Raw genomic sequence first — 25,580 nt, forward strand, 5'->3', positions numbered from 1 at the left:
CTCATCACATTGGTTTCTATTTTCTATACAAAAATAACTCAAACATATTTTACTTGACTTAATGTCATTTTAGCTTGACCGTTTTCCTAAGTTTAAGACTTGGACTTACAAAATATGTTACTTTTTTTATCTCTTTAACCTTTTGGACGCCAATGACCGATATATACGCACCGCAGGTTCAACGCCAAATACTGATTAATCGGTCACAGACCACAGAGCAACATAGGCTTACGTGCATATGCATAAAGTTCAATTTCAGTTTTGACACTTTGGTGACGCGGCGTCCGCGTGACAGCTTTTGTGTTTGACACGGCGTCGAAAAGGTTAATATTTAAACCATTGACGCTAAAACTGTTATAAGTTCAACATGTTTATGTATCTGTGTATTTTGTGTATCTGTTGCATCGTTGCTCCGAAACTGAAGGACCGATTTGACCGCAATTTTTTATTTGAAAGTTTTATCTGTCCTGCCGAGATGGTTCGTAGCTATGTTTGGGGATAATATGTCTTGCATTTTTACAATTTATAGTTATTTAGAGTCCCGTCACGCTAAGTAGCTCGCTAAATTTACGTGAATAAGGATTTATTTACACGGGGCGCGAACTCGCATGCGATTTTATTGACATTGTGGACTGTTTGTTGGTTACGTCCAATTCAACCGACTGATCAAAAACCGCAATGTATAATGAAACTCGCATACGAGTTCTCGCATCGTGTAAATGAGCCCTATATAGAGGGACAAGACGATGCAAACTTAGTGTGGTCTGAGTCTAGTAATCTACAGATATCTTCACCCTAAATTGTCAAATCTGAAAATAACTGAACTGCCAAAGAGAACTTAAATATTTAATTTCTGGTAGACGTAGAATAAGGCAGTTCCCTTGACTCCTTCCGTCTCCTCACGCACCAGTAGATGAGGAATATGATGAGGAGGATGATGGCGATGGCCAGGAATATGCCCAGCGTGATGGCTGCTATTGATGCAGAGTTTAGATAGCCTGGAATAGAGAGACACATTAAATCATGTTACATGACTTGGACACACTACAAGACGCGACCGCTACGCGTAGCAATACATATACATTAAGCTAGATATAGAATACATCAATGGGATAATAATAAACAATAAAATATAGGATAATAATAAATAATAAGAAATAGCTGAACCTAACATCATTGGGGGGCATAGGCTCACAGATTCCGTTGGTTAGGTAATCTTGAGAGAATGGATGAAGATGGAAGTGTGAAAAGAGCGTACCTGGGCCGGCTGGCAGGAAGACGTCCTGCCGGACGCCCCATGGTATGGAGTCGGATCTGCGCGAACTCCGAGTCAACATCAGTTAGTATATGATATCTGACATATCTCTTTCAGTTTAAACTTACATACATATCACGCCTATTTCCCGAAGGGGTAGGCAGAGACCACGGATATCCACCTGCTACGATCCTGACATACCTCTTTCGCTTCCTTCACTTTCATAACATTCCTCATACACGCTCGCCGGTTTAGGGTGATCTTGACTTGGCTTGTCTTCAGGATTTCCCCGATCTTATCAGAGAAAGTCTGCCGAGGTCTACCCCTTCCAACTCCCTCCCACTCACCGCTTATGTCAATGATGTAGCTGTTAACATTCCCGTTGGCATCCACAGCCGTGACAGCTAGTCTTGGAGCGCAGCATGTAGCTCGATAGATGGCTCTGATCTCTTCCCTGGTACCGGATATGAAGTTGCTGTCGTAAACCAGGCCGATGGGCGTCGAGATGAGGCGGAGAAGGCCTGTAAGATAGTTAAAACAATCGAAAATCACTAATAAGGCCAAAGAAGAAGGCCATACCACCCGGCCCGTACCCACGGGTCAAATAGTTTTGAGACCCTTGTCATAAATAAAGTAATGCCATTATAAAATGCAAATATTGCAGCCGCCGACAACTGAAGTAGATGGCGCAGTACGGTCATTATGCAGTACACTCACAAACGTTATCGTGATATCTAAAGGCGACTTATTAGGAATTAAATATAGAACCCCGACTTGTACCTTCTTGTCTTTTGATCTTTGCCAGTAGCTTGTCGGTGAAGGATAACATCGTAAGATCACAATTCACAAATCCTATAGTTTCCCTCTGGATTGGAAAATCATATCTTAAAACAGCAAACAGATTTTTGGGAATAAGATTGACAAAAATGGCTTCTTTAGGAATCGAAAAGGTAGTAAGATGAGGAGATTGGTCATACCTGAACTAGCATCCCTGGCTGTAATGGTGGTAGACCAGATGTGCTGGGCGCAGTCGTCTCCCTGCTTCCCGATGCACATGCCCTGGAAGGTATGCCTAAGTTCCGGAGGCCAGACATCGACTGTATCTACTGTGTTGACCACGTAGACGTACGCGGAGATGGAGACTTGGTCAATGCCTGGAAGGACAAAATGTATTAAAACTTGAGGGAAACAGGACGTCCGCAACGTCACGCGTGTGCACGGAGCGGGCGAGCGGGTTAACAAAAAATAGTATGAGCGCTGCTGACTGACGCGTGTAGTCCTGTGTATCCTGGCAGGCTCGCCATGTGAGGTTGGGCGTTAAAGGAAAACAACTAGGTTCGAGTATAGACGTATAAAAGACTTGCACTTATATATGTTAAGGCTATGCTTGTGTTGGGTGAGGCATAGCACACACACTACACGTGGGTCGCGGCGGATTTTACCTACAATTTCACCCGTGCGCGTGCGGTCGCTCTTAGGGATGCCCCAAGTCTGGTAACGTCATCATAGTTCGTTAAATTTTGCTCGTATAAAAACTTTGACGGAACGGGATTTTTCTCTATAGGATGACGACTGCCATCGTCATATTTAAAAATAAGTTTTTGGCAAAAATTTCATTTTTGGTACAAGCTTTTATCGCCGACTGTACTTTTATTACGACAGGCAACTAATACTCATCGAGACAATTCTAAAAACCCCAAACACAATTAGGTTGCGTTGTTTCATCACAGAGTTCCTATGGCCGCCTCCTGTCTCCATCATCAGATCAGCTCGATGGTACCATAATATTGCATTGTCATCCGATTTATACATGCATGCAAAATTTCAGCTCAATCGGAAACCGGGAAGTGGATCAAATTTAACTTGCAAGATTTGATTACAGACAGACAGACAGACAACGGTCAGGTGAAAGTAAATAAAAGCTTGTAATGATCAGGCTCCGTAGACAACATGCTAATCGCTAACGCTCCGTAGCGAACGAAACGCAACTGTCACTGTCACACTAATGTGGAAGAGTGATAGAGAGACACAATACGATTCGATGGCAAAGCGCAAGCGATTGTCACCTTGGCTAGGCCGCCAGTTCGTTGATTATGTGACAAAAATCGTCTTTCTTCGACTTAATGACCAGAGTAAGTTAAAACTTAGTCGCGCCTTAACGGATTCGCAAGCTTTAAATCTAAGGACAGACTTTCATCCTTATGTTATGTTCTACCGCTTGTTATGTGATTCTTAAAAAAAGAATGTACAGGTTTCTAAAGAGTCGGCAAGGCTAAGTAGCTCTTGAAGTTGCGTCGATGGACTATGGTTATGGGCCTCGTGCTTACCGATAGCCGTAAATGTGATGAGATCCCTTGCACCCGGCTGAGCCGTGCTGGTGATTCCAACTGACACGACGACGTTGACTGTCTGGCCGCTTAGTACAGTTTGACTGAAGAAAAAAAACAACATCTTAGGTTTGGCAAATAATGGGCTCAGAAGCCCCGTTTTAAAAACTAAAGCGTCTTTTTTTAATTGTTTTATTATAAAAAAGGGAAGTTACAGTCATCATTGCTACTGTTTATCTGCCAAACTGCATAGCAGTTTCGAGTCAACAATTGGCGAGACCAAAGGACCGAGAAAAGTGGCGCTGTCTTATGTCGGAGGCCAAGTCTCATTTTGGGTTGCTGAGCCAACGGAGTAACGGGTCATCCATTAATTACATAACACGTTTTCGGGGGGTCAATAATAATTAATTCGATTTTCCGAGTTCGTTGTAAAATGTGACGTTACACCAGGAGGGGTTTGCCAAATGTGACCATGGTCCATGTGTGACAATGAGGGGGGGAGGGGTCAAAGAACCTAGATATTCGTGTGATGTAATTAATGGTTGAACCTTGTAGTAAGTAAAGACTTACGAGCTAGGGCTGATTCCTGTCAAAAACCGGAGCTCGCCCCTTGCCTCGAATGAGAATCTCACAGATTGGTCCCTGTAGTTTGTCACCTCGAAATGTAGCTGAAAACGTTCAATAAATTATCAACACAAGTCGTATAAGCCTTAACCACTCGAACACCTGAATATGGTATATTTTTCTAAGACTTAAAAAATATTACAACAAATGTAAGTCACATATTAGAGAATTTCCTAATTTTAGCATTGTTTTCGTTCTTGTAATAGGTGGAGGAAGAAAACTACATTATTTTAAGTACACATGAGTAAGTTGCGAGCTTCCAAAAGGTCGTAAAACTTTTCAAAAATTTCTGGCGTATTCCACATTTCGGAAATGGACGGTTAACAATACTGATGCGTTACCGCCAATTCAGTGCCATAAAGAGACAGAAAATGTCAGTATTCGATGTTAGCGGTAGGCCCTCAGGAATAACCTAAGATACAATACCTGAAGGTTGTCCCCTGGAGAGCCATACAATCTTGTACTGAGACCTATCTGCACGGCAGTCAGAATGGTTCCATGCTGGTTCACGACCTGGAATTTAAAGATATCCTGTCAATTGAAAAGGCACAACCCTCATCAGTCAACAACCATCAATTGAGGGGGGATTTAAATCTTCTCGAGGCAGAAGTGCAGGGTTAGAGCCGGTGTAGTCTTATTCGACGTTCACAAGCGCTTTGTGATATGCCTACTTAAATAATAAATTAATAAATTATCTAGTCGTTTCATACATTTCATACAATAAACAACCCCCTTATGACTACATTTTGTCGTCCCACTTAATGCCTAAGTATTGGACTTGTCAACATGTTGAGATAATCACGATCTTAAAAGAGCCCATCAACGTGCACACTAGCGCCACTGCTAAATAATCGTGATTATTTAAATTTAACGACGTATTTAAAAAAGGGGGCCGCCACGGACTGTGTTGTGTATTTAAGTACCTTTTGAATACATCAAACTAGTTTTTATGTTGCTGTATTCGTCGATCTATGAACTCAAAACAAAAAGGGCCTTTTTAACTTTGGACGCATAGATTCCTGGCTTCATTACGAGATTAACTCGACGACTTCAAATTTGGTATATGCCATAATCGTCCGCGTATAAGTCAGAAAAAACTTACTAACCCCATTCTCAGCTCAACAAGATTTGAAGAAAATATATTTCAAATTTCAAAGCCTTCCTCAAGGAAACTTTTATTTTAATTATTAATTTTGTTAAAAGGATTACCTGCGAGGTAGCTCTATTGTAAGGCAGCACGTTGCTATCATTATAGCCCAGTCGTTGCAGTCTGGCGAATGCAATGTTAGCGTCCTCGGCGCGCTCCAAGTCTTCAAATTCCAAGGTGGCAGAGCGGCCCATGCGCACCTCAGGCTCGTTCAGCGGGCCTGACAGTCGGACGAATGGCTCGCCTGGAAAATATAGGTTTAGTGAAATTTTTCTTAGGGTGCCAAGACCAATAGTTGGGGAATGTATATTTAAGAAATATACATTCCTCCGCCGTCACATCAGGTAGTAGCACTGTTTTATCTCCTGTTATGGAGACAGGATTCTCTGGTCAGTCTAAAGCTTTGGATTTACCTCTAATATCCCTGCCTAGAATCCTGACGTAGGCCCCTTCAGTCTTCACGTTGGGGAGCGGTATTGTTTCTTCTAACTCCGTCATAGGACTGTCCTGTGGTACACCCTGCCCTTGCTCACTCTTATCTACTCGTATGGCCTTACCTAAGATCCTAACATTCCTCTGCCGTCACATCAGGTAGTAGCACTGTTTTACCTCCTGTTATGGAGACATAGGATTCTCTGGTCAGTCTGAAGCTTTGTATTTACCTCTAATATCCCTGCCTAGGATCCTGACGTATACCCGTTCAGCCTTCACGTTGGGTAGCGGTATGGTCTCCTCTAACTCCGTCATAGGACTGTCCTGTGGGACATCTTGTCCGTCACCGGTTATAGGTTGATAGCTGTAGGAAAATGATTAGAAGTTAGCAATTCAATTTTAAAACTATATTTAAGAAATATACGGACACATTTACATCAAAAAACTTATTTTTTAGAAAATAAATGACGCGAACAAAATAATATAGTAAGTGCCAATTGCAGCATCCCTTTAACCCGGGGTTAAGCGGTTAAATCGTTAACCCAGTGTCAAATTGTACTGGTAATTATGGTAACTCCATCTTTAACCGATTAACCTCGGGTTATTGGAATGGTGCAAGTGGCCCTAAGTAATAAAATAAATATAATGCACCTTTGCCAAATTTCTTTATCTTAATGGCTTTTGTCGTATTTTAGAAGTTATAGAACCGCCCTCTTATGCCTGGTCCGACACACGCTGTGCCGGCCTTTTTATCAGACTTGAATCGTTTACCCAGTACATACATATATTTTTTATTGCCGTATCAACGATGAAGAAATACGCTGCCAATAGCTACAAATCGAAAGCGATCAGCATACATCAACATATATGATTACGTTGCATACATCAACATAGATTATGTTGTTACTTGTTAAATTATCAATGCAATTCCATACAATCGTGTGCAGTAAAAGTATGATTGAATGATCGATAGTTACGACACCCGTTTCAATATCAATATTAATCACGTTATTAGACGCATTTGATTACAGATTTTCTGACCAAACGATAGTGAGATTGAAGCTTGAATTTAGAATAGAATAGAATAGAATACATTTATTTACGTCTCGTCATGGCTGGTTACATATTAAGAGAAAAGGAACGTATGAAAAAAGGGCCCCCATTTAAGGTTTAAAAAAAACGCCTATGCGTTCCTCTACTGTTGCACGAGGCAACAATATTGACATAAAAATACTTGTGAAAATTCAATTGCTCTTTTACACTTACTTGGTGTTTTTAGGGTTCCGTACCCCAAGGGTAAAAACGGGACCCTATTACTAAGACTACGCTGTCGGTCTGTCTGTCTGTGTATCACCACTAGTACCACTACCAGGCTGTATCTCGTGAACCGTGATAGACAGTTGAAATTTTCACAGATGATGTATTTCTGTTGCCGCTATAACAGCAAATACTAAAAATTACGGAGCCCTCGGTGTGCGAGTCCGACTCGCACTTGTCCAGTTTTTAGCCATATTCTTCGAGGTGAAAACCTAGACACACCATGAACAAATTACAAAATCGCGAAAAAATTGACATTTGAAAAAAAAATTAGCCGAAACTGACAATTTTTTTCTCCTTTTTAGGGTATCCCATTTAGGGTAAAAGTTGTTCAATATTACCTATAGGTTTATTCACTACGTAGAATATAGCTAAAAAACCTTTTTAATTTTTATACTTTAAGGGGGCCCACAGATTACCAGTTCGCCGGACGATATCAGCCTGTCAGTTGTTCGGAGCTGTCATCTTTTGCGTTTAACTAACAGGCTGATATCGTCCGGCGAACTGGTAATCAGTGGGCCCCCTTAAACTATTGTCTTCTCATTTTACTATATTTACATGTAATTACATAGAACTAGGCACACCTTATATGTACAAACCTGAAAGGTAGTTTGGCCAATTCGGATCCGTACTCGTCGACTAGCGCTGACTCTCTAACACTCGCCACTGGGCCCATGATTCTGATCTTCAGCATATCTGTAAATGAAACACACACACATTATCATTTAATTCCTTTCAGTGAGTCTCGTGGTTAGTGGACATATCGTATCCTGTCGTTTTGATTACCGGTCTGGCCTAGTGGGTAGTGACCCTGCCTATGAAGCCTATGTTTAAATCCTGGTAAGGGCATTTATTTGTGTGACGAGCACAGATATTTGTTCCTGAGTCATGGATGTTTTCTATGTATTTAACTATTTATATATTATATATATCGTTCTCTGAGTTTTAAGTAATATTCCCTATTGTATATTTTTGAAGTGAAAACTTCTTTAGCGGCGCTGTGCGCTTTATGTGATGGGGAAAAAATGTTAAACTCGCAACAGGTCACGTGACCGTAAGATTCGTAAGACGTAAGACGGACACGTGACCTGATCGAAAAACTGTTACAATGTCATTGAGTTTTCACTTCTGCCGGCACTCCCGGAGTGTAACCCGTTGCTTTATTTATATTAATTTTTCGTACATAAATAAATATACTTATGTATTTATTGACCTCAATACTCGTGTCCTATGAATGAGTGTATGCTGTTATCAGCTCCTGATAACCTTTGCTATATGTTTTGCTTCCTCATTGGTTTATGTTTATACTATGCAACTGCAAGAGATTCATAAACTTTTTTATCTTCACGATTACTTATTGATGATAACAATAGGTACTTGGTAAAGTAACATAAGTACCCAAAACGCAACACAACGGTCCATCGCACCTTGTATTTGTGCTAGCTTAAGATACTTTCGGCATAGTGAATAGAATCAGGCGTTACTTTGCGGAAATTCATATTTATCAAAACCAAAATATTACTTTGCTAATCCGCGAAAAGATGACGTGCTAGTCAATCAGTGCTAACCCGTTATACTTACTTGCGTTTTGTGCTTTCGGCATATAATTACGAGTATATCAGTGAAAACTAAATAAAAAATTCATCGAGCCTGGCTTTTGTCGGTATAGAAATCGCCATTCCGTACTTCTCCCTGCTGATGCTTTGAGCTCCTGATACGTTACTAAACTGAAAATCGTAATTCAAAACCAAAAACAGTAAGACAATGTTGCCACTGCAATAATTTGTTTGTAAAATAGTAAATTCCTTTTTATAAATAAACACGCTAAAATAATTTATTTATTGGTAATTTTACTCCTACGATTTAAAAAAGTACTTTTATTTACTTAATTTTACATAAATACAAAACGCGCTAGTAAAAAGTGGCAACATAGTCTTACTTTTTTTGGTCTTGAATTACGATTTTTAGTTTAGGTAGGTACATGGATTTTCTCTTAAGCTTGCACACTTTTCCTCTGCCTTTCTTTTTTGGTATTCTCCCTTCAGTTTTAGACTTTATTCAATATAAATATATTTAAATTTTATTTATTGAATAAAGTCTTAAATATATTCGGCGCACAATAATCACACATAAAAGCTGAATCAACCGGAGATGGTGAGTTTTTAAAAGAAATAAAATTATTTTGAGGCCTTACAGTGCATATAGAATGGTCATACATCCTCGTTCGTAGGGTTAGACGTTTAGCCCGGTTCATATACAAACCCCGGTTCATGTACTACCAAATAAAGTCTACAGATGGTCATTTAATGACCTGCAAAAACTTGTTTATGTCAAAAAATAAGAATGGTCAGAACGGTGTGCCAAATGTCTGAAAAGACTATTAATAATGTCTCTTTGCTCTATTCCTGCTAGCAAAACTCTTTGAGTATTGCTGGTATTATATCTAAATTTACAGAGGTTTTCTAATGTATGTAAATTTTCACCTGAATCGAACATACCGACATTCATGATATTGATTTTACTTGTATGCTCTGATTAAGTACAACAGAAACTAGGACAATTACAGACGAAAATATGTTTGAAATATGTAATTAAAGAGCTGATTGAATTTTAAACTTGAACTTAGCACTAATATTGTTTCTATTGAATCATAAAAAAACTACACTACTCATAGATAAGATAATGATTCCCAAACAAGTATACAACGTGTCCCAAAATTCAACGATAAGCTGGCACCAGAAGATGAACCTGCTCATGACTACTCCAGGAAAAAAAATAAAAAAAATTGAAAAATTGTAGACATGGTCGTTAAAAATACCACTATATAGGAGTGTCGACTTTCATTTTTTTTGTAATTCCATAATAAATTGACATATATTTTTTTTCTTTTTTTTCCTCGAGTAGTCATGAGCAGGTCCATCTTCTGGTAGCTTATCGTTGAATTTTGGGACACGTGGTATTTTTAATCGGTCTAGATTTATTAATACTTTAAAGATTGCATGATAAAACCGTTTGAGAACCTCTGCCTTATTAGAACCCGAACAGTTATCGTGAATCTACAGTAATAAATTATCTTCATTTGTTTGGTTTAGTTTATTACTTAACGTCGCCGCGTCATGTCGTTATAGTTTGACAAACAGTGACCTTCATCGATTTTAACGAAGCGATTGGTGTCAAAGAGTGTTTTATATCTTATATCGTGTGTAAATCGAAGATTCTGTTATATTTCTAGTGCTCCGTACAAAACTTTGTTCACTGAGCACTTATGGGCTCACATTGGTCTTGCAAATCGGTTAAATGCGTTTTTCTCAGAAACCGTTTGACGTAGAAACGTAAAATTTGGTATAGTTATTAATAATGTCTTGTGTTTATTGTTTATAAATATATATAATTCAGTGCGTAACGGCTTTATGTTTCTATTACATTACTACAAAAGTTTAACAATATTTTTTTGAACTACTGTCGAAAAATCAATGTTTTTTCGTAGTTAGTCTACTTTCAGCACAAAATGTTATTTTATTAAACTGATTCTTTAATAAGTTTTTAAGATATAGTTTCTAGACCTTTAATTTATTTAGAATTATGTATAGTGTTGCACAGAATAATATGCAACAGTTACAACAAATGTAACTGTAGATTTTTTTCTATCGGATATTATTAGTTATTTTTATATTTCTATAGAAACATACGGTACAACTTATTACAGTACTTAAACGTAGACGCAAAAAATGATACACGGACGCTTATTTAATCATTACTATTATAGTTAATCAGCAAGAACAAAGTTTTTGCCACACAAAACGGGATTAGCATCATTAGTTTTTTTTCTATAAACTATTTCCGCCATTTTAAACAATGGTTTCCTCTATTTCATACACGCACAACATTCATTCAAAACAAAACATACTTTATAATACTAATAATAGAGGTCAAATTAAAAGTACACGTTTAAATATGACAGTGCTTATTTATAATATCTACAGTAATAAAAAAAAAGTATTCTTTCTTCGCAAATCAATTCGACTAAATACAATCTAAATACGACTTTACGACAGTTACAATTCTTATTTCAAAAGCGATCACGTAACATGGTGTGAAAAAAACTGGTTGGCTGATTGTAGAAAGCATTCGGCATTTAAAAAAGCAAGATTCCACGTTCGAGCGTGCATCGCGCGTCCTTGACCCGGAAAGAGTGCGTCGCCATTTTGGGAAGATGGCCGGCTGTCAACTTGACGTTTTGAGGTTGGATTTTCTTTTTTTTTGTTGTTTTGCCTGGATACTAAGTTTTTTAAGTACTGGTGTTTGTAAAGCCAATTTTTATAATAATAAAACTAGAATATACTATACACTGATTTAAACTTTCACGATTATTAAACATTATAAAACGACACAACGGGACTTAATCGCGTATTTAATCGGTGTCTTCTCCGAGGCCACGGGGACAACGGCGTCCTCGAAACGTCGGAGGTAAATCTTAAATACGCGATAAGTCCCGTTGTGTAGTTTGATAATGTAGAATATACTATAATTTTCCTATAACGTTACAGGAACAAAAATGAAAAATATATGTGTCTTTAAAAATACCTGTTTCCTTTTGTAAAGAAGAAAAAGGTGCAAAGAGATGGATTTTCCACACAAATTTTAATTTCGCGCCCTTTTTCAACAGACAGATTGATTTGCCAGATTATGGTTTGTAAATTATTTATTAAGTTTGTGAATTGAACTTTGTGTCATGGCGCAAGTGTCAAGACTATTATCATATTTATAAGTAAACATTGGTCGATATAATCCTGCATGCAATCAAACATTACGAAATATACCACAATGACTTGTTTACACTGTGTAAACGTGCCCTTAGGCTCAACTTACATACATGTAAAGTTGCCTACAGATTACCAGTTGCCGGACGATATCAGCCTGTCAGTTAAACGCAAAAGGTGACAGTGCCGAACAACTGACAGGCTGATATCGTCCGGCGAACGGGTAATCTGTGGGCCCCTTAATAGTCGGAAAAACGTAAGTATTCATTTTGTTTTGACGGTTATGAATTTACTAATTGACTAAGACCTACTTACCCCGTTATTCCCGTTTAACTGATAGTTTAAATCAGTTCAATCTTCCCAATGGGGTTGGCCGGTGGAAGTTTTTAGCAGATGGCGCCATCATAGCTTGCCCCGTCAATCCCTAGAATTGTGTCAAATTTTTGTTTTTTTAATACCCTGGATGCCAGCTCTTTAAGCCAAATTTCATAGAAAAAGGGGCAAGCTATGATGGCGCCATCTAGGCAAACCTTTGACAGTTGCCAACCCCATTCTGACATCAGAGTAACATATCACAAATTGACATAGGTCACCATTGTCACAAACGTTATTAACTAAAAATAGAGGACCCTAATATAGATATCCATGCAGTGTTGTGTAGACAACTGGTTGAAATTTGAAATACATTGCTTTTAATTTTTTCGTGTCATTTATTATGTCATGATATGTTGTCATCATCAATTATGTAATCGACGCGCTAATCACTTAACATATTAATCATTTGATGACGTAGGTTCCGATATGATGTCCGAGAATTATCTTATTTTCTTAATAGGTATATCTTTAAGTTCCTTTTCTAGCTAAAATGCCGCCTTTCGTTGTAACAAGCGATTGCGTTTAACGCAAAAAAAAAGAAATTAGACAATATTATAACAACGCCATCTAGTGGATCAAATCCCATCTAAAAATCGACGGTGTGTCACGTAATCTATACGGTACGGAACGAGGGGAAAACGCTAAAAAGTTTGGAAATCTCTGAACCACAAAAGTTCAGTAAAAGTGCGATCAACACTAGTTAAACAATAGGGTATTCGAGTACTAGTCAAATCAGTTTCTTTTATCGAACTGTTAAAACGACTTTGCTACTACGGAATTTATATGAAACACTAGCATGTGTCGTCACAATCAAATTACCTACTTTTTATAGTTTTATACGTGTTTTAAAAATAGAAATTGTGTCTAAAAATTACTGCTATCCACGTTTTTCTATTAATCTTCTGGTGCTTTATTTCATGCATGATGTAAAATAATTTATTTTAAATACAGTCAAATACCCTATTTCTGAATTGAAAACATCTTCTAGACTGCTTTAAGTCTATTGATTGTACTTGAATGGTTAGTAATGTTCCATAAATTATGTTATATGACAGTATGTATGTAGTCTTGCTGTAAACAGCACTTAGTCATGTTTTTTATTATTGTCCATTTTTTTATCTCATTGATATATCAATGGACCGCGGATTTTCCTTAACAACACGGTAAACGGAGTTCCGTGTACTTTAATAAATAACTATATCTCTCGGTCAGGTTTTTGAAGGTTCATACAGTAAGCGCTGCTTGCACCATTCTACCAACCCGGGGTTAACCGCTTAAACCTTGAATTGCCATGGTTACCAGTACAATTTGACACTGGGTTAACGGTTTAACCGCTTAACCCCGGGATAGTGGAATGGTGCAAGTGGGCTTAAGTTAGTAAACCTTCAGCGGTAGCAGTTCAGTAACAGCTATCACTAACACCTTATAAAACAAAGTCCCCCACCGCGTCTGTCTGATTGTGTTGTGTTTGTATATTCGCGATAAACTTAAAAACTACTGAACGGATTTTCATGCGGTTTTCACCTATTAATAGAGTGATTCTTGAGGAAGGTTTAGGTGTATAATTTGTTACTCCGTTCGAAGCCGGGGCGGGTCGCTAGTTATGTTATAGGGGTAAACACATCGCGCCAAATTCGTGAAAAATTGCACGACGCACAACTTGAAAACTTTAAGTCTTAGCAACATACTTTGAAGACAAATATTGTAGATAATTTAATAGAGAATATTTTGTTCCTCATTAGTTTTGTTGTAACTTTTGTCGTTTTCCTATATACAATGAAAAACTGCAAAATGAACGCAAAAGTGGAAAAATGGGGGAAACTCCAATTTGACAAGTTGTTTCCACTTTTTTTCTTATTTAGGTACATAAGCTACATGCATGTCTAGTTTCGTGCTTTGTTTCGAAGGGAACAAAAATTTTAAATTTACTTTACTTTAAGGGATAGATCTCAGTAAAATTAATATTATTAGTTATTAGTTTATTTTTTGTTTTTGTCTGACTTTTTGGTACAAAATGCTTTTTACTCCCTGAAAGAATTTTTAGATTATATGCCACATATTTTGTAGTATGACTGTATTATTTTTGCATGCTGCATGGTAGGTCATAAGAATCTAGTCATAGTTATAGGTAATATTCAATATTTCTATGCCTATTCAGGCAGGATGTGCTGTTCAAAAATTGATTTTATTTACATTTTTATTGTACCGCATTCTAGAAATAAATAAATGATTATGATTCAAATTAAATGTAATGTGACCCCTTAAAATTTGTCTGTTTGTTCGGGGCCACCCTGTATGTTAAATTATCATTGCTACTTAAAGCTTTTTGCGTTCCAGTTTTATTTACCTTGTCAAAGACATATGTAACTCAGTTATAAGATGAATAAAGTCTAAAGAAAAAACGTGCCTCGGAAATCAAGAAAAAGTCATTCTCGGATAGATGGCGCACACACCTTTGGCCTATGCTACTAGATGGCGTTGACGACACCGTTTTCTTATTTAACAATTTTAACCCTTTATCAGGCTAAGGGATATATATTTCCCTCATACGGTACTTCAAACATGTGTTCTATTTTCGATCAGTAAGACTGACATTCGATTGTCATTTTTGAACTGTCAGCCTGGTATAGGGTTAACACATAGGTTCATGACATTAAGAACATGTTCTTTCACTGATACCTATACCGGTCGAAATTATGTAAAAATAATAAAATCATTAATCCATATATATACCTTTTTTTGATAGTTGTATACATTTTCATTTTGAGTTTTAATCGTGTGTCGATAGATGGCAGTAAATTTACTATGACTACAAAATTTACTATAACAGGACCCCTCTATACTATCTATTCTCTTTGACCTTGTTAAGGGTCACATACGTCGTTTATTTTGTTAAGCTCATTTAATAACATGAATATGTTAATAATTTGTACGAAACGTGACTTGGTTCGGTTAGTTATTATTGTGCTATTATCATTGCAAATAGGTCCTAAGTTAACCAACTTTAATTTATTATGATTATAAATATAATATATATCACTTAGACCTTATAAAACAAAGTCCCCCGCCGCGTCTGTCTGTTTGCGTGTTTGTTTGTATGTTCGCGATAAACTCAAAAACTACTGAACGTATTTTCATGCGGTTTTCACCTATCAATAGAGTGATGCTTGAGGAAGGTTTAGGTGTATAATTTGTTAACCCGTACGAAGCCGGCGGCGGGTCGCTAGTTATAAATATAATATCTGATTCTTGTTAATTACCTAATAATTACTTTATTAAATGTGACGTTCCACGGGAAAAGGTACCTTATGAGGGTTTCTAGTTTCGGAGATATGAAATGTTTTGTAAAGAGGTGAAAATATGCTCAATTTTTTTTTATTGTGTGATCTGAAACCTTAATGCGTAACGTTTGTTTACCTGTTTTTATTTTTGTTATAAGTTAGTTATAAGCCTAGTTAATGTCGTCTCAGAGTTTAGTAGAAAAGGTACCTTATGGAAAAAAGATTGTAAATTCCCAAAAAAACTAGTCAATACGGGAAAAGAAGTTTGGTAGAGAACTGTATTAGCATTCTGCAAAACTAATTTGATAATTTCAGTTCTGGTTGGGGCGCCTCGCAAATATTATAACCTTACATAGACCGACATCACAAATCCAAGTAGACTGCTATTATACCAAAGTTACTCTCGTCAAGTCTTTCTTAACTAGAATAATCTTCATTTGGTTTGGTCGCATGCAGTAAATCAGCCATTGGTTTGCTGAAAAATGCCAATACCCGACGCATTACCTTATGGAATATCTGAGGTCATTGAACCTCAATGCCGCTTATCTTCAATAGCAACCGAAATATATTATTGATAAGAAATAGACGATTTATACCATCTTAACCCCAAAATATTATTAGTTTATCCTAACTGTTCCATCATCATCATGCCTCATCATGTAACTTGACCACAAGGTACCTTTTCATTACATACAAATTATTGGTCTTTTTTTAGATTATTATGACGAAGAACTAATTAAATTTGGGGCAGTTTAATGTAAATTAATATTTTCTATTCATAAAAGATAAACTGTAATATGATTGATATTTTGTAGTGATGTATTATTAGATTTATTTCCATAAGGTACCTTTTCGTAAATGTATGGAGCAAATACTGTTATTGTTACGTAAGTTTAAAGTGGCATCAGGGGTTAAATATAGTATTTAGTTGGGGTTTTAGGATTTATTTCATTTGAATGACAGAATTTCTTTCATATGTGCTCAGAAAAATTGGTTGTGTGTCACATTAAAAGTAAAAATATTCAATTTTGTGATTTTATATGAAAAAGTCAGAAAATACATTTTCACCTCTAAATCGGTATTGTTTTTTGCTTAAACTGTCTGTCAGTGTCGTTTTCTAATAGATAAAATTTAAATCTTGAGAGCTCATTGCAATCAATCGTGAAAATGAAATAAAACTTTATTTTCAAGAGATTGGTTAGTATACACATAAATCAGTCGATATCAAAAGTTTCTATTTGCATTACAGAACAAGTCGCAATATTTTTTTAATCTCAGATATATAAGGTATTATTATTTGTAGTCAACTATGTAACTTACTTCAGGAACATAGTTTATTAGGCGGCTAAACTTAAAACTTCTCTATCGTAAAGTTGCTCATTTCACAACATTATTTTCAAAAAATCATATCTCTGTAACTACGTAACCTAGAAGGTTGATCTTTTGTGTTATCGATAGCTTATTTATTGTAGATTACTGGGGTATGCATAACTCCATACCCGCCATAAGGTACCTTTGACCGTGGGACGTCACAAATGGCCTCGGTAACCGGTTCGGTTAAGTTGGTGGTCCTGGGTTTGGATCTCAGTAATGGCATTTAATTGCGTTATGAGTACTTTCATTTTCATCTTAGTATGTATTTTGTTAGTACGAGTATGGGGCTGTCCATAAATTACGTCATCGATTTTTGACGATTTTGGACCCCCCCTAAAATCATCCAAAAATCATGCTTCGAACGACCCCGTTTCCTCCTACGTCATGCTACCGTCATCCGATGTCCAGACCCCCCCCCCCCCCCCCCTAATTTGAAATGTCGTAATTTATGAATAGCCCCAATGTATGTATGGCGCTGGCAGCCGCCGCAAGTGGTTGCGTTCAGTTCTACGAGGCCGTGCCGTACAGTTGCGCTCGTGGCCCACCAAAATGGACTCGCCGGAAGACCAGCGCCGATCGACTCTCGGGTCAGCATTATGCTGAGGCGAGCCCATTTCGTGGTAAACAATTTGTAATTATGTTTGTATTAAGCATGTTACTTCTGTATGTACACTAAGTTTATCACGAAAAATAAATGATTTATGATTTATATATGTGGTCGTCTAATACCCACAGTACAGTTGCAGTCTTGCAGTGCATAATTATTTTCCACCGTGTTTTCACGGAAACGCTTGCTATTTCAGTGAGTCTCGGTACAAGAAGTACTGAGGTGTTGACTGAAGCAGCATAACAAATACGAACGTTTCCGAGAAAATACGATGAAAAACAATTATACACTACATCTGTACAAGCTTTTTCTTAATTTGCGTTTGGGTCGATGTGTGTAAGATCGTCCCCAATTTATTTTATTATTTTAATTTACAGTTTTACATACAGACACAGTAGTCATTCTATTGAGTACTGTTTTATAGATTTTCGCGTTCGGATCCGACAACTTTTTAAATATAAATAAATATTATAGGCACATTCTTACACAAATTGACTAAGTCCCACGGTAAGCTCAATAAGGCTTGTGTTGTAGGTACCCAAAGAACAATAGTATATGTAATATACAAATACTTAAATACATAGAAAACATCCATGACTCGGGTACAAATATCTGTGCTCATCACGCAAATAAATGCTCTTACCGGGATTTGAACCCAGGACCATCGGCTTCACGGGCAAGGTCACTACCCACTAGGCCAGACCGGTCGTCAAATATACCTCTGGTTTGTATTGCAGTCTAGTTTACAATTGTCTGGCCCACAAGGTCTGTTGTGGTCATGTGGTCAATATGCATAGATAAATAATCACATTCAAGTTTTACGTGACTTGCCTGTACAACTTTAATTTGTGGTCACGGGGTATTCCTATTATGAACAATTCTCTTTAAGAAACGGTATTTCCCTGTTTTTATGAAAAAGCTTTATCCTTGATTGGAGCTTACGATATTATTGGAAGTACGGGAAAGTCCATAGTTTTTTAGATGGTTTCCTTGAACACAAACAGATTTTTTTTTGTTTTTATGGATAAGCTCCAAAAACATGGAGTTCTTTTTTTCGTGATTTCATCTATAATTTCACTTTTTTTTTTCTTGTTTTTGTAATGTCATCTTGTAACTATCTGGGATATAAAATAACCTCCTTATTCATAAACTCGCTACAAACCTCAATTAGCTATGAATCGTTTGTCTTTATCTGTCATTTTGACTTATGTATTTGTAAGAAAGGGATAAAATATAATTTAACTAGATCAGGCCCGTAAACTTTTATGAATATTTAAGGGGGTAAGTCTTTTTGTGTCTGGAGTCTGGACCATGTGGAGCTAATGTGGAATCAAAAAGTAAAGAGCAGGCGGCAAGTAAGAGAAAACTGGAAAATTACTTCGAGAAGAATAACCCTTAAGTTGATGATGATGATGATTTCATGATGCCGACTCACCTGTAGCCTTCAAGCTGTCGTGGAAGCGGAGCTGTGCCCATGCTAACACGCATGTGGTAATCGCAAGTGTAACAGATAGTTGCCACATGCTCGCTATGATCCCTATCACTATGGTCACAGTCTGACCTGTTGTCCTGTTGATCGTCAAGTGTCTGGCTTGTGGCTCTATAGTTCACCCTATGGTTATAGACTGACCTGTGGCCTTCAAGCTGGCGTGGAAGCGGAGCTGTGCCCATGCTAACACGCATGTGGTAATCGCAAGTGTAACAGATAGTTGCCACATGCTCGCTATGATCCCTATCACTATGGTCACAGTCTGACCTGTTGTCCTGTTGATCGTCAAGTGTCTGGCTTGTGGCTCTATAGTTCACCCTATGGTTATAGACTGACCTGTGGCCTTCAAGCTGGCGTGGAAGCGGAGCTGTGCCCATGCTAACACGCATGTGGTAATCGCAAGTGTAACAGATAGTTGCCACATGCTCGCTATGATCCCTATCACTATGGTCACAGTCTGACCTGTTGTCCTGTTGATCGTCAAGTGTCTGGCTTGTGGCTCTATAGTTCACCCTATGGTTATAGACTGACCTGTGGCCTTCAAGCTGTCGTGGAAGCGGAGCTGTGCCCATGCTAACACGCATATGGTAATCGCAAGTGTAACAGATAGTTACCACATGCTCGCTATGGTCGCTATCACTATGGTCACAGTCTAACCTGTTGTCCTGTTGATCGTCAAGTGTCTGGCTTGTGGCTCTATAGTGCACCCTATGGTTATAGACTGACCTGTGGCCTTCAAGCTGGCGTGAAAGCGGAGCTGTGCCCGTGCTAGCACCCGCAGGTGGTAGTCGCAAGTGTCGCAGCGGACGGATAAATGCCACATGCCCGCTTGAGCTGAGGGCGAGTCCGCTGGCTTCATTGGTAGGACTTTTAATCTGTTGGATAGAGATGGTTTTAATACAATAATTAAATAATTTAACAATCTTATAGTAGACGTACCAGTGACGATCAATGAGAGGGAAATAAGAAATAAGCAAGGTGTTTCTTGGGCGAGGGCGTGTGCTTTTAAAAAACCGGACAAGTGCGAGTCGGACTCGCGCACGAAGGGTTCCGTACCATTACGCAAAAAACGGCAAAAAAAAAAACCACACAGTTATAACAGTTTTGAATGAGTCACGGTTATTTTCACTACACTTATATCGACCGGGATATGAACCGTGATTACCTTTTGTATTGTTTTCGAGCTCCCGATATTTCGACGCAGTTACATGCATTTTATTCACAAAACAATCAAAATTAAATGATAAATGGGGGAAGGCATATTCACAAATAATTTTCTGGTTGAAAGTTAAAGTCCAAACTTCTGTAATAAGAGCAGAGTCAGAGGCACGAGACGACATGTCAAACCGAAGATCCCTCAAGATATATACATTTATATTTTTTATATCTTTTACTGTCTCCTCCGTGTCCAATTGCTGACGTCGAAATAAAATTATAAATAGTATTTTTCTTAGATACAAAAGGTAATCACGGTTCATATAGTTCGATATAAATCTATTTATGTTATGATATACAATACTCACGCCTCGTTCTGAGGATCAGCCCCAGGGAACACGAGGAACACCTCCCTTGGAGACAGCTCATCAGTTCTTGAGGCGGAGGAGAAAGCTCGTACTGAAGTCATGTTGTACAGGTCCACTTGAGGAGCTGGTGGAAAACAGTTTACTTTTAGAATCTTTATTTTCTTCACAACAAACAACTATACAAGCATTTTTTTTTACTGTAATATAGTCATTTATTTACACACAGTGGTACCTCTAAACGAAATTAATAACTAGCTTAAATCTAGAATAGGCCTTTGAGGCATTATACCAAGAATGCTGGCGGCATTTCCTCGATGTATCGCAATGCTGATACGTTGTGCGAGGTAGCCGCCAGCTCTTCGGTCACCAGTTACGTCAACCAGACGCTTCGCGATTTCTGCGAACAACTTGTGCGCGCTGGGACCCCATGGACCTAGAATTTCAACTCCAAATGGTACAAAATGGTACTCTCTACCGAGGCTTTTATATTTATTACGATTTAAAAAACTCCGCCCGCTTTTACATTATTCCGTTGGAGGTATTTAATATTTCAAATAATTTGTTATGACGAACACGGATGACTGTTATTGTTATCAAAGTAAATAAATAAGCGACGTATAGTTTTCAAATTGCAGTCGCAATAATATTCCGATCAACTAAGACTTATTACCTAGGTACATACAAGAAGCACATAAAATCATTCCAACTTTGAAACACGGTCTAATCCCGGATACTACTCGTAAAATGACCGTGCAATTTGCCAATTTAATCAATTTGCCCTATCCTACTGTCATTAACCGCATATTTTTTATTATCTACTAGTATCTACTGACATAGCGTAGCGAGGGGACTAGAGCCCAAACCCTCTCGTGCTTGAGAGGCCTGTGCCCAGCATTGGGACGCGTATAGGCTAAATTATTTATTTAATTTTTTAACTAATGGCATAAAATGACAACGTTAAGTTAACGTTAAATTCATGATAGACAATTTACAATACAATACAATACAATACAATACAATACAATACAAATACTCTTTATAGTCTTTATTGCACACCTCATTACAGAAAACAATACAAATAATACAGGAAGAAGAGGTTAAACAACAGGCGGTCTTATCGGTAAAAAGCGATCTCTTCCAGACAACCACCACAACCAGACAATTTAACCGGTATTCAAACCTTACTGTAGTAAATTCAAACCCTAAAGGTCCCCCCCAAACCCTCATTGATCGAGCTATTGGAAGTAAATCGCCCGACCTTGCGGTGTCAGTCATGCCCGCACAATATACACAAGTAACCGACACTTCATAACCCTTCTGCCCAAGCCGTAAGATCCACAATTGGTCAGGAGTGTTGTTTGTCAGTATGTTATGACAATGCTTGGCAAATAACCGGAACCGCTCATTTGTGGACACATTATCTCTAAAATATTCCAAATTATGATCGTTATTTTTTGACATGCAGGATACCATCAATCTTATAATGGAAAACATGTTTTAACCGACATTGAAACGTTCCCCGATACCACTAACACGGGTTAATCGATTTCGGAAAATCTTTAGGAAAGGGAATCATTTAGGGATAAAAGGGAACTATAAAGGGCAAGGCACCTCAGGTTCCTGAGCACCCTACATGATGCGGTAAGCAATCACATTCAGATACATATTTATTTTTGCAGAAAAAGGGTCACAGTTAGTTAATCTCAAAGCATTGCTAGGCTTCATGGAAGAACTAGGGATAGAGTAGCGCTACCTCCGTTTTCCACGCAAAACAGGCACGTTGGATGTCGATGCATATTGCTCATAACAAGATTACTTAGGGTGGTATTCTATCTGTCCAATATCTTGGTCCAATCTCATTGCGTCTCACTCTCTCACTAACCAAAATGTGAGACAAAATATACATTGGACAGGTGGAATACCACCCTTAAACTACTCACCATCATTGGGAGGGTACAGCACAGCATGTTCCACGTCGCCCTCGATGTATATCTTGAGAGCAGTCACTCCGTATTCCACTGGTATACCCAAGGAGGTGGCACCACCACCACCTCTTCGTACTAGTAGAGTCTGAAAAAGACGGAAAATCAAATGGGGCATCTATGAAAAGTGACCTTATTGTCGATGGCGCTTACGCCGCATAGCGTCGCGCGGCATCGTTAATAATGGCGTAAGCGCCATCGACGATGAGGTCCCTTTTCATAGATAACGTCACAAATACGGTGTATTTTTTTTATACAAGTTCTTAGTGCAAACTACTTTTCTTACATCTTATCGAAACCTATTTTACTAACTGTAAGTTGCGTTGTTTTAGTAATCAACGTTCGTATGTCCGTCAATGGCAATCTTCCGTCTCCGTCATCAGATCAATTGGATGTCAATAAGTCATCGTAATATATCATAGTCTCCGGGATTTTACAGTATTCCACGCTTCAGCACAATCTTGTAAAGGCTTAGGCGCCTTTAAAAAAACTATTTGTTCATACACAGTTACCATCACGCTCCGCGATTATTGCGCCATTTAGGGTCCTAGCTAAATTGGTTGTTCAATACTTCTTCTTCTTCTTTATATTTAAAAGCTGTGCTCTTGTCGGTGGAGCAATCTCCAACTCGTCCGGTCCTCTGCCAACTCCTTAACCTTCTGGTATAATACGACGTGAACCTTTTCTTTTATTTGGTTGAAATAATTTATTCTCAGTCTTCGGTTCAATACTTACGCTATAGAATTTCCAATTTAGCAAGAACCCTAAATGGCATAACAATCCCGTATGACGTAACAATAACTGATACTATACGAAGATTGGAAGTTAAATAACATACATACACATACATATAATCACGCTTATTTCCCGGAGGGGTAGGCAGCGACCACGGATTTCCACTTGCTACGATCCTGACATATCTCTTTCGCTTCCTTCACCTTCATAACATTCCTCATACACGCTCGCCGGTTTAGGGTGCTCTTGACCTGGCCTTTCTTCAGGATTTCCCCAATCTGATCAGAGAAAGTCCGCCGAGGTCTACCCCTTCCAACTCCCACTTCCACTTCTCCCTTATACACTATCTTTGTTCTTCTTCTTAAAATTAAATAAAAGCTAAATAAAAAATAGGAGTTAAATAAAAGCTTGTAAAAAGGAACAAGGTCTAACAATGAGAAGGATTAGGTCTCTTACTTCAAATTTATCGTCCTCTTCAATAGTGTTGAGTCTGGCCTGTCGCGGCTGCGCCTGAACCTCCAAATGCATTTCGTCCATATCGCTTGGTCCCACGTCCTGTCAAAAATAGTTATTATACTATTACATACTTTTAAAGAACTGTTCTTCCAATATACTTATAGCCTTGTTTCTGACCACTCTGCTCTGTCACGCTTCTATTATTGTCTTATATCAAATAAATAAAAAAAGTTCAGTGCATGTCTTTCTAGCTGTATATTCTCTTGAGAAAAATTAAAAAATTCAATTTCACCCCGTGCAAAAAGCTCCACTCTGTCACATTTTTTGGGGAGTAAAACAAACAACGAAAAAATGTTGACGCGCGTGCGCCTTTCACGCCGGAGGACATGGTTCTAATTCGTCGTGTTGGTAACCTAGCAGCACGGCTTCCGAATTTAAAACTGGAGATCGCGGGTTCGAACCCTGATTCCTGCCAATGTACCAATGAGTACTTCGATACAGTGCACGAAATGTCATATGATACTAGTCCCTTTTCGGTGAAAGACAACATCAAAACGACTAATCCCAATGAAGCCAGTTTCCCCTATCTGGTTGGATGGAAGTTCAGAAATGTAGACACTTTCATAATCATTAGAACCTCAGCTCCCTAAAGGTGCCCACTGATTACCAGTTCGCCGGACGATATCAGGCGAACTGGTAATTTGTGGGCCCCTTAAGCGAGCCCATGGCATAATACCAGGAAGATGATATCATGTTATAGTTCGTTTTTTTAGCAATAGAAAAAGACTGCGCGATCTTGACGGGTCATTTAATTGAAAACGCTTTTTAAAAATCTGTAACTTTTACTTATGAAAGCAAAAGAATGTAAATGATCGTATATGATTCATAATTGTTACATATTTGCCGTGACTTATTTTTCAAAAGTGTTTTTCAATAAAAAGACATGTCAAGATTGTTTACCTTTTTTCAAATGCTAAAAATTTACGAACTATAGGATGATGATGAGTTTAAAAAAACCTTTAACACATACAAATGGACCCAATATTGAACTATAAACTATGACAACAAAGTTGCAAGCACGTGAAAATAGAAAGTCTATTAAACATTTACGACCTGTGAGAGTGAACCATTTATGGGACTAAATTATTGGTAGAAAGACATGAGTCCATAATGTTCGTTACTATGTTGCAAAACTCGTGATACTAAAATTAAGTGTACGACCATTCGTCGTCGAGTTTTTAGAGATATTGTCCACCAAAGGACTTGTTTTAGTGATATTTCGAAGACCTACAGGCCCTCATCAACATCATCATTTATTTAAGAGTTAGACTCTTGTCAGTGGAGCGATTTCCATGCATGTCGGTCCTCTGCCTTCTCCATAACAGCCTGATACGACACGACGTTGAGCTTTTCCTTTACTTGATCTAGCGCTATGTACGTTCTCCTTGGTCTCCCCCTCCGTCTCGTTGCCTCAACTCTCCCTTCAATGATATTTTTGATAAATTCATCGTGTCGTAGCAGGTGTCTAAGCATCTTTCCTCTTCTGTTTTCTATGGTTCTCAACAAACTCCTCTTTACAGGCCCAACAGGCAATTTAATCCATCTTGCTTGCGAATTTTCGCACCTTAATGATAATAAAACCGATAATATATACCTATAGTAAAACAGCAACCCAGGCGGTACGTGAGGTCGTTTACATCTCAGAACAGTCAGAAATGTTGAAGAAGCTGACTATATTGCTGAAAAATTTACTGCCTCCTAATCTAGTCGGTAGTGACCCTGCCTAAATACGAAGCAAGAGGTCCCGGGTTTGAATCCTAGTAATTTTTGTGTGCTCAGCACGAATATTTATGTATATTCATGCTCTGAAAGAGGGTCACTGTTGTTCTAAAAGGT

At 38.1% G+C, this 25,580-nt stretch overlaps 2 protein-coding genes across 5 annotated transcripts in view; one reads left to right on the top strand and one right to left on the bottom strand.

Annotated features, from left to right (window-relative positions):
• LOC134802307 (uncharacterized) overlaps window positions 1-25,580 on the top strand; it is a 153,451-nt gene that overhangs the window by 5,015 nt on the left and 122,856 nt on the right. The gene's annotated exons all lie outside the window — the stretch shown is intronic.
• Window positions 833-25,580, bottom strand: part of LOC134802321 (uncharacterized) — a 57,411-nt gene continuing 32,663 nt past the window's right edge. The window contains exons 8-20 of the mRNA XM_063774921.1: window positions 23,685-23,783; window positions 22,452-22,581; window positions 20,512-20,635; window positions 19,715-19,863; window positions 7,702-7,798; window positions 6,016-6,149; window positions 5,416-5,597; window positions 4,633-4,719; window positions 4,153-4,250; window positions 3,583-3,686; window positions 2,233-2,409; window positions 1,603-1,776; window positions 833-998 (exon numbers count right to left, since the gene is read on the bottom strand). Of these exons, the coding sequence (XP_063630991.1) occupies window positions 847-998; window positions 1,603-1,776; window positions 2,233-2,409; window positions 3,583-3,686; window positions 4,153-4,250; window positions 4,633-4,719; window positions 5,416-5,597; window positions 6,016-6,149; window positions 7,702-7,798; window positions 19,715-19,863; window positions 20,512-20,635; window positions 22,452-22,581; window positions 23,685-23,783 (1,707 nt within the window). The 3' untranslated portion in view covers window positions 833-846. The remainder of the gene's footprint in view (window positions 999-1,602; window positions 1,777-2,232; window positions 2,410-3,582; window positions 3,687-4,152; window positions 4,251-4,632; window positions 4,720-5,415; window positions 5,598-6,015; window positions 6,150-7,701; window positions 7,799-19,714; window positions 19,864-20,511; window positions 20,636-22,451; window positions 22,582-23,684; window positions 23,784-25,580) is intronic.

Source organism: Cydia splendana, chromosome 24, assembly GCF_910591565.1.
Source record: "Cydia splendana chromosome 24, ilCydSple1.2, whole genome shotgun sequence".
NCBI classification, from domain to species: domain Eukaryota; kingdom Metazoa; phylum Arthropoda; class Insecta; order Lepidoptera; family Tortricidae; genus Cydia; species Cydia splendana.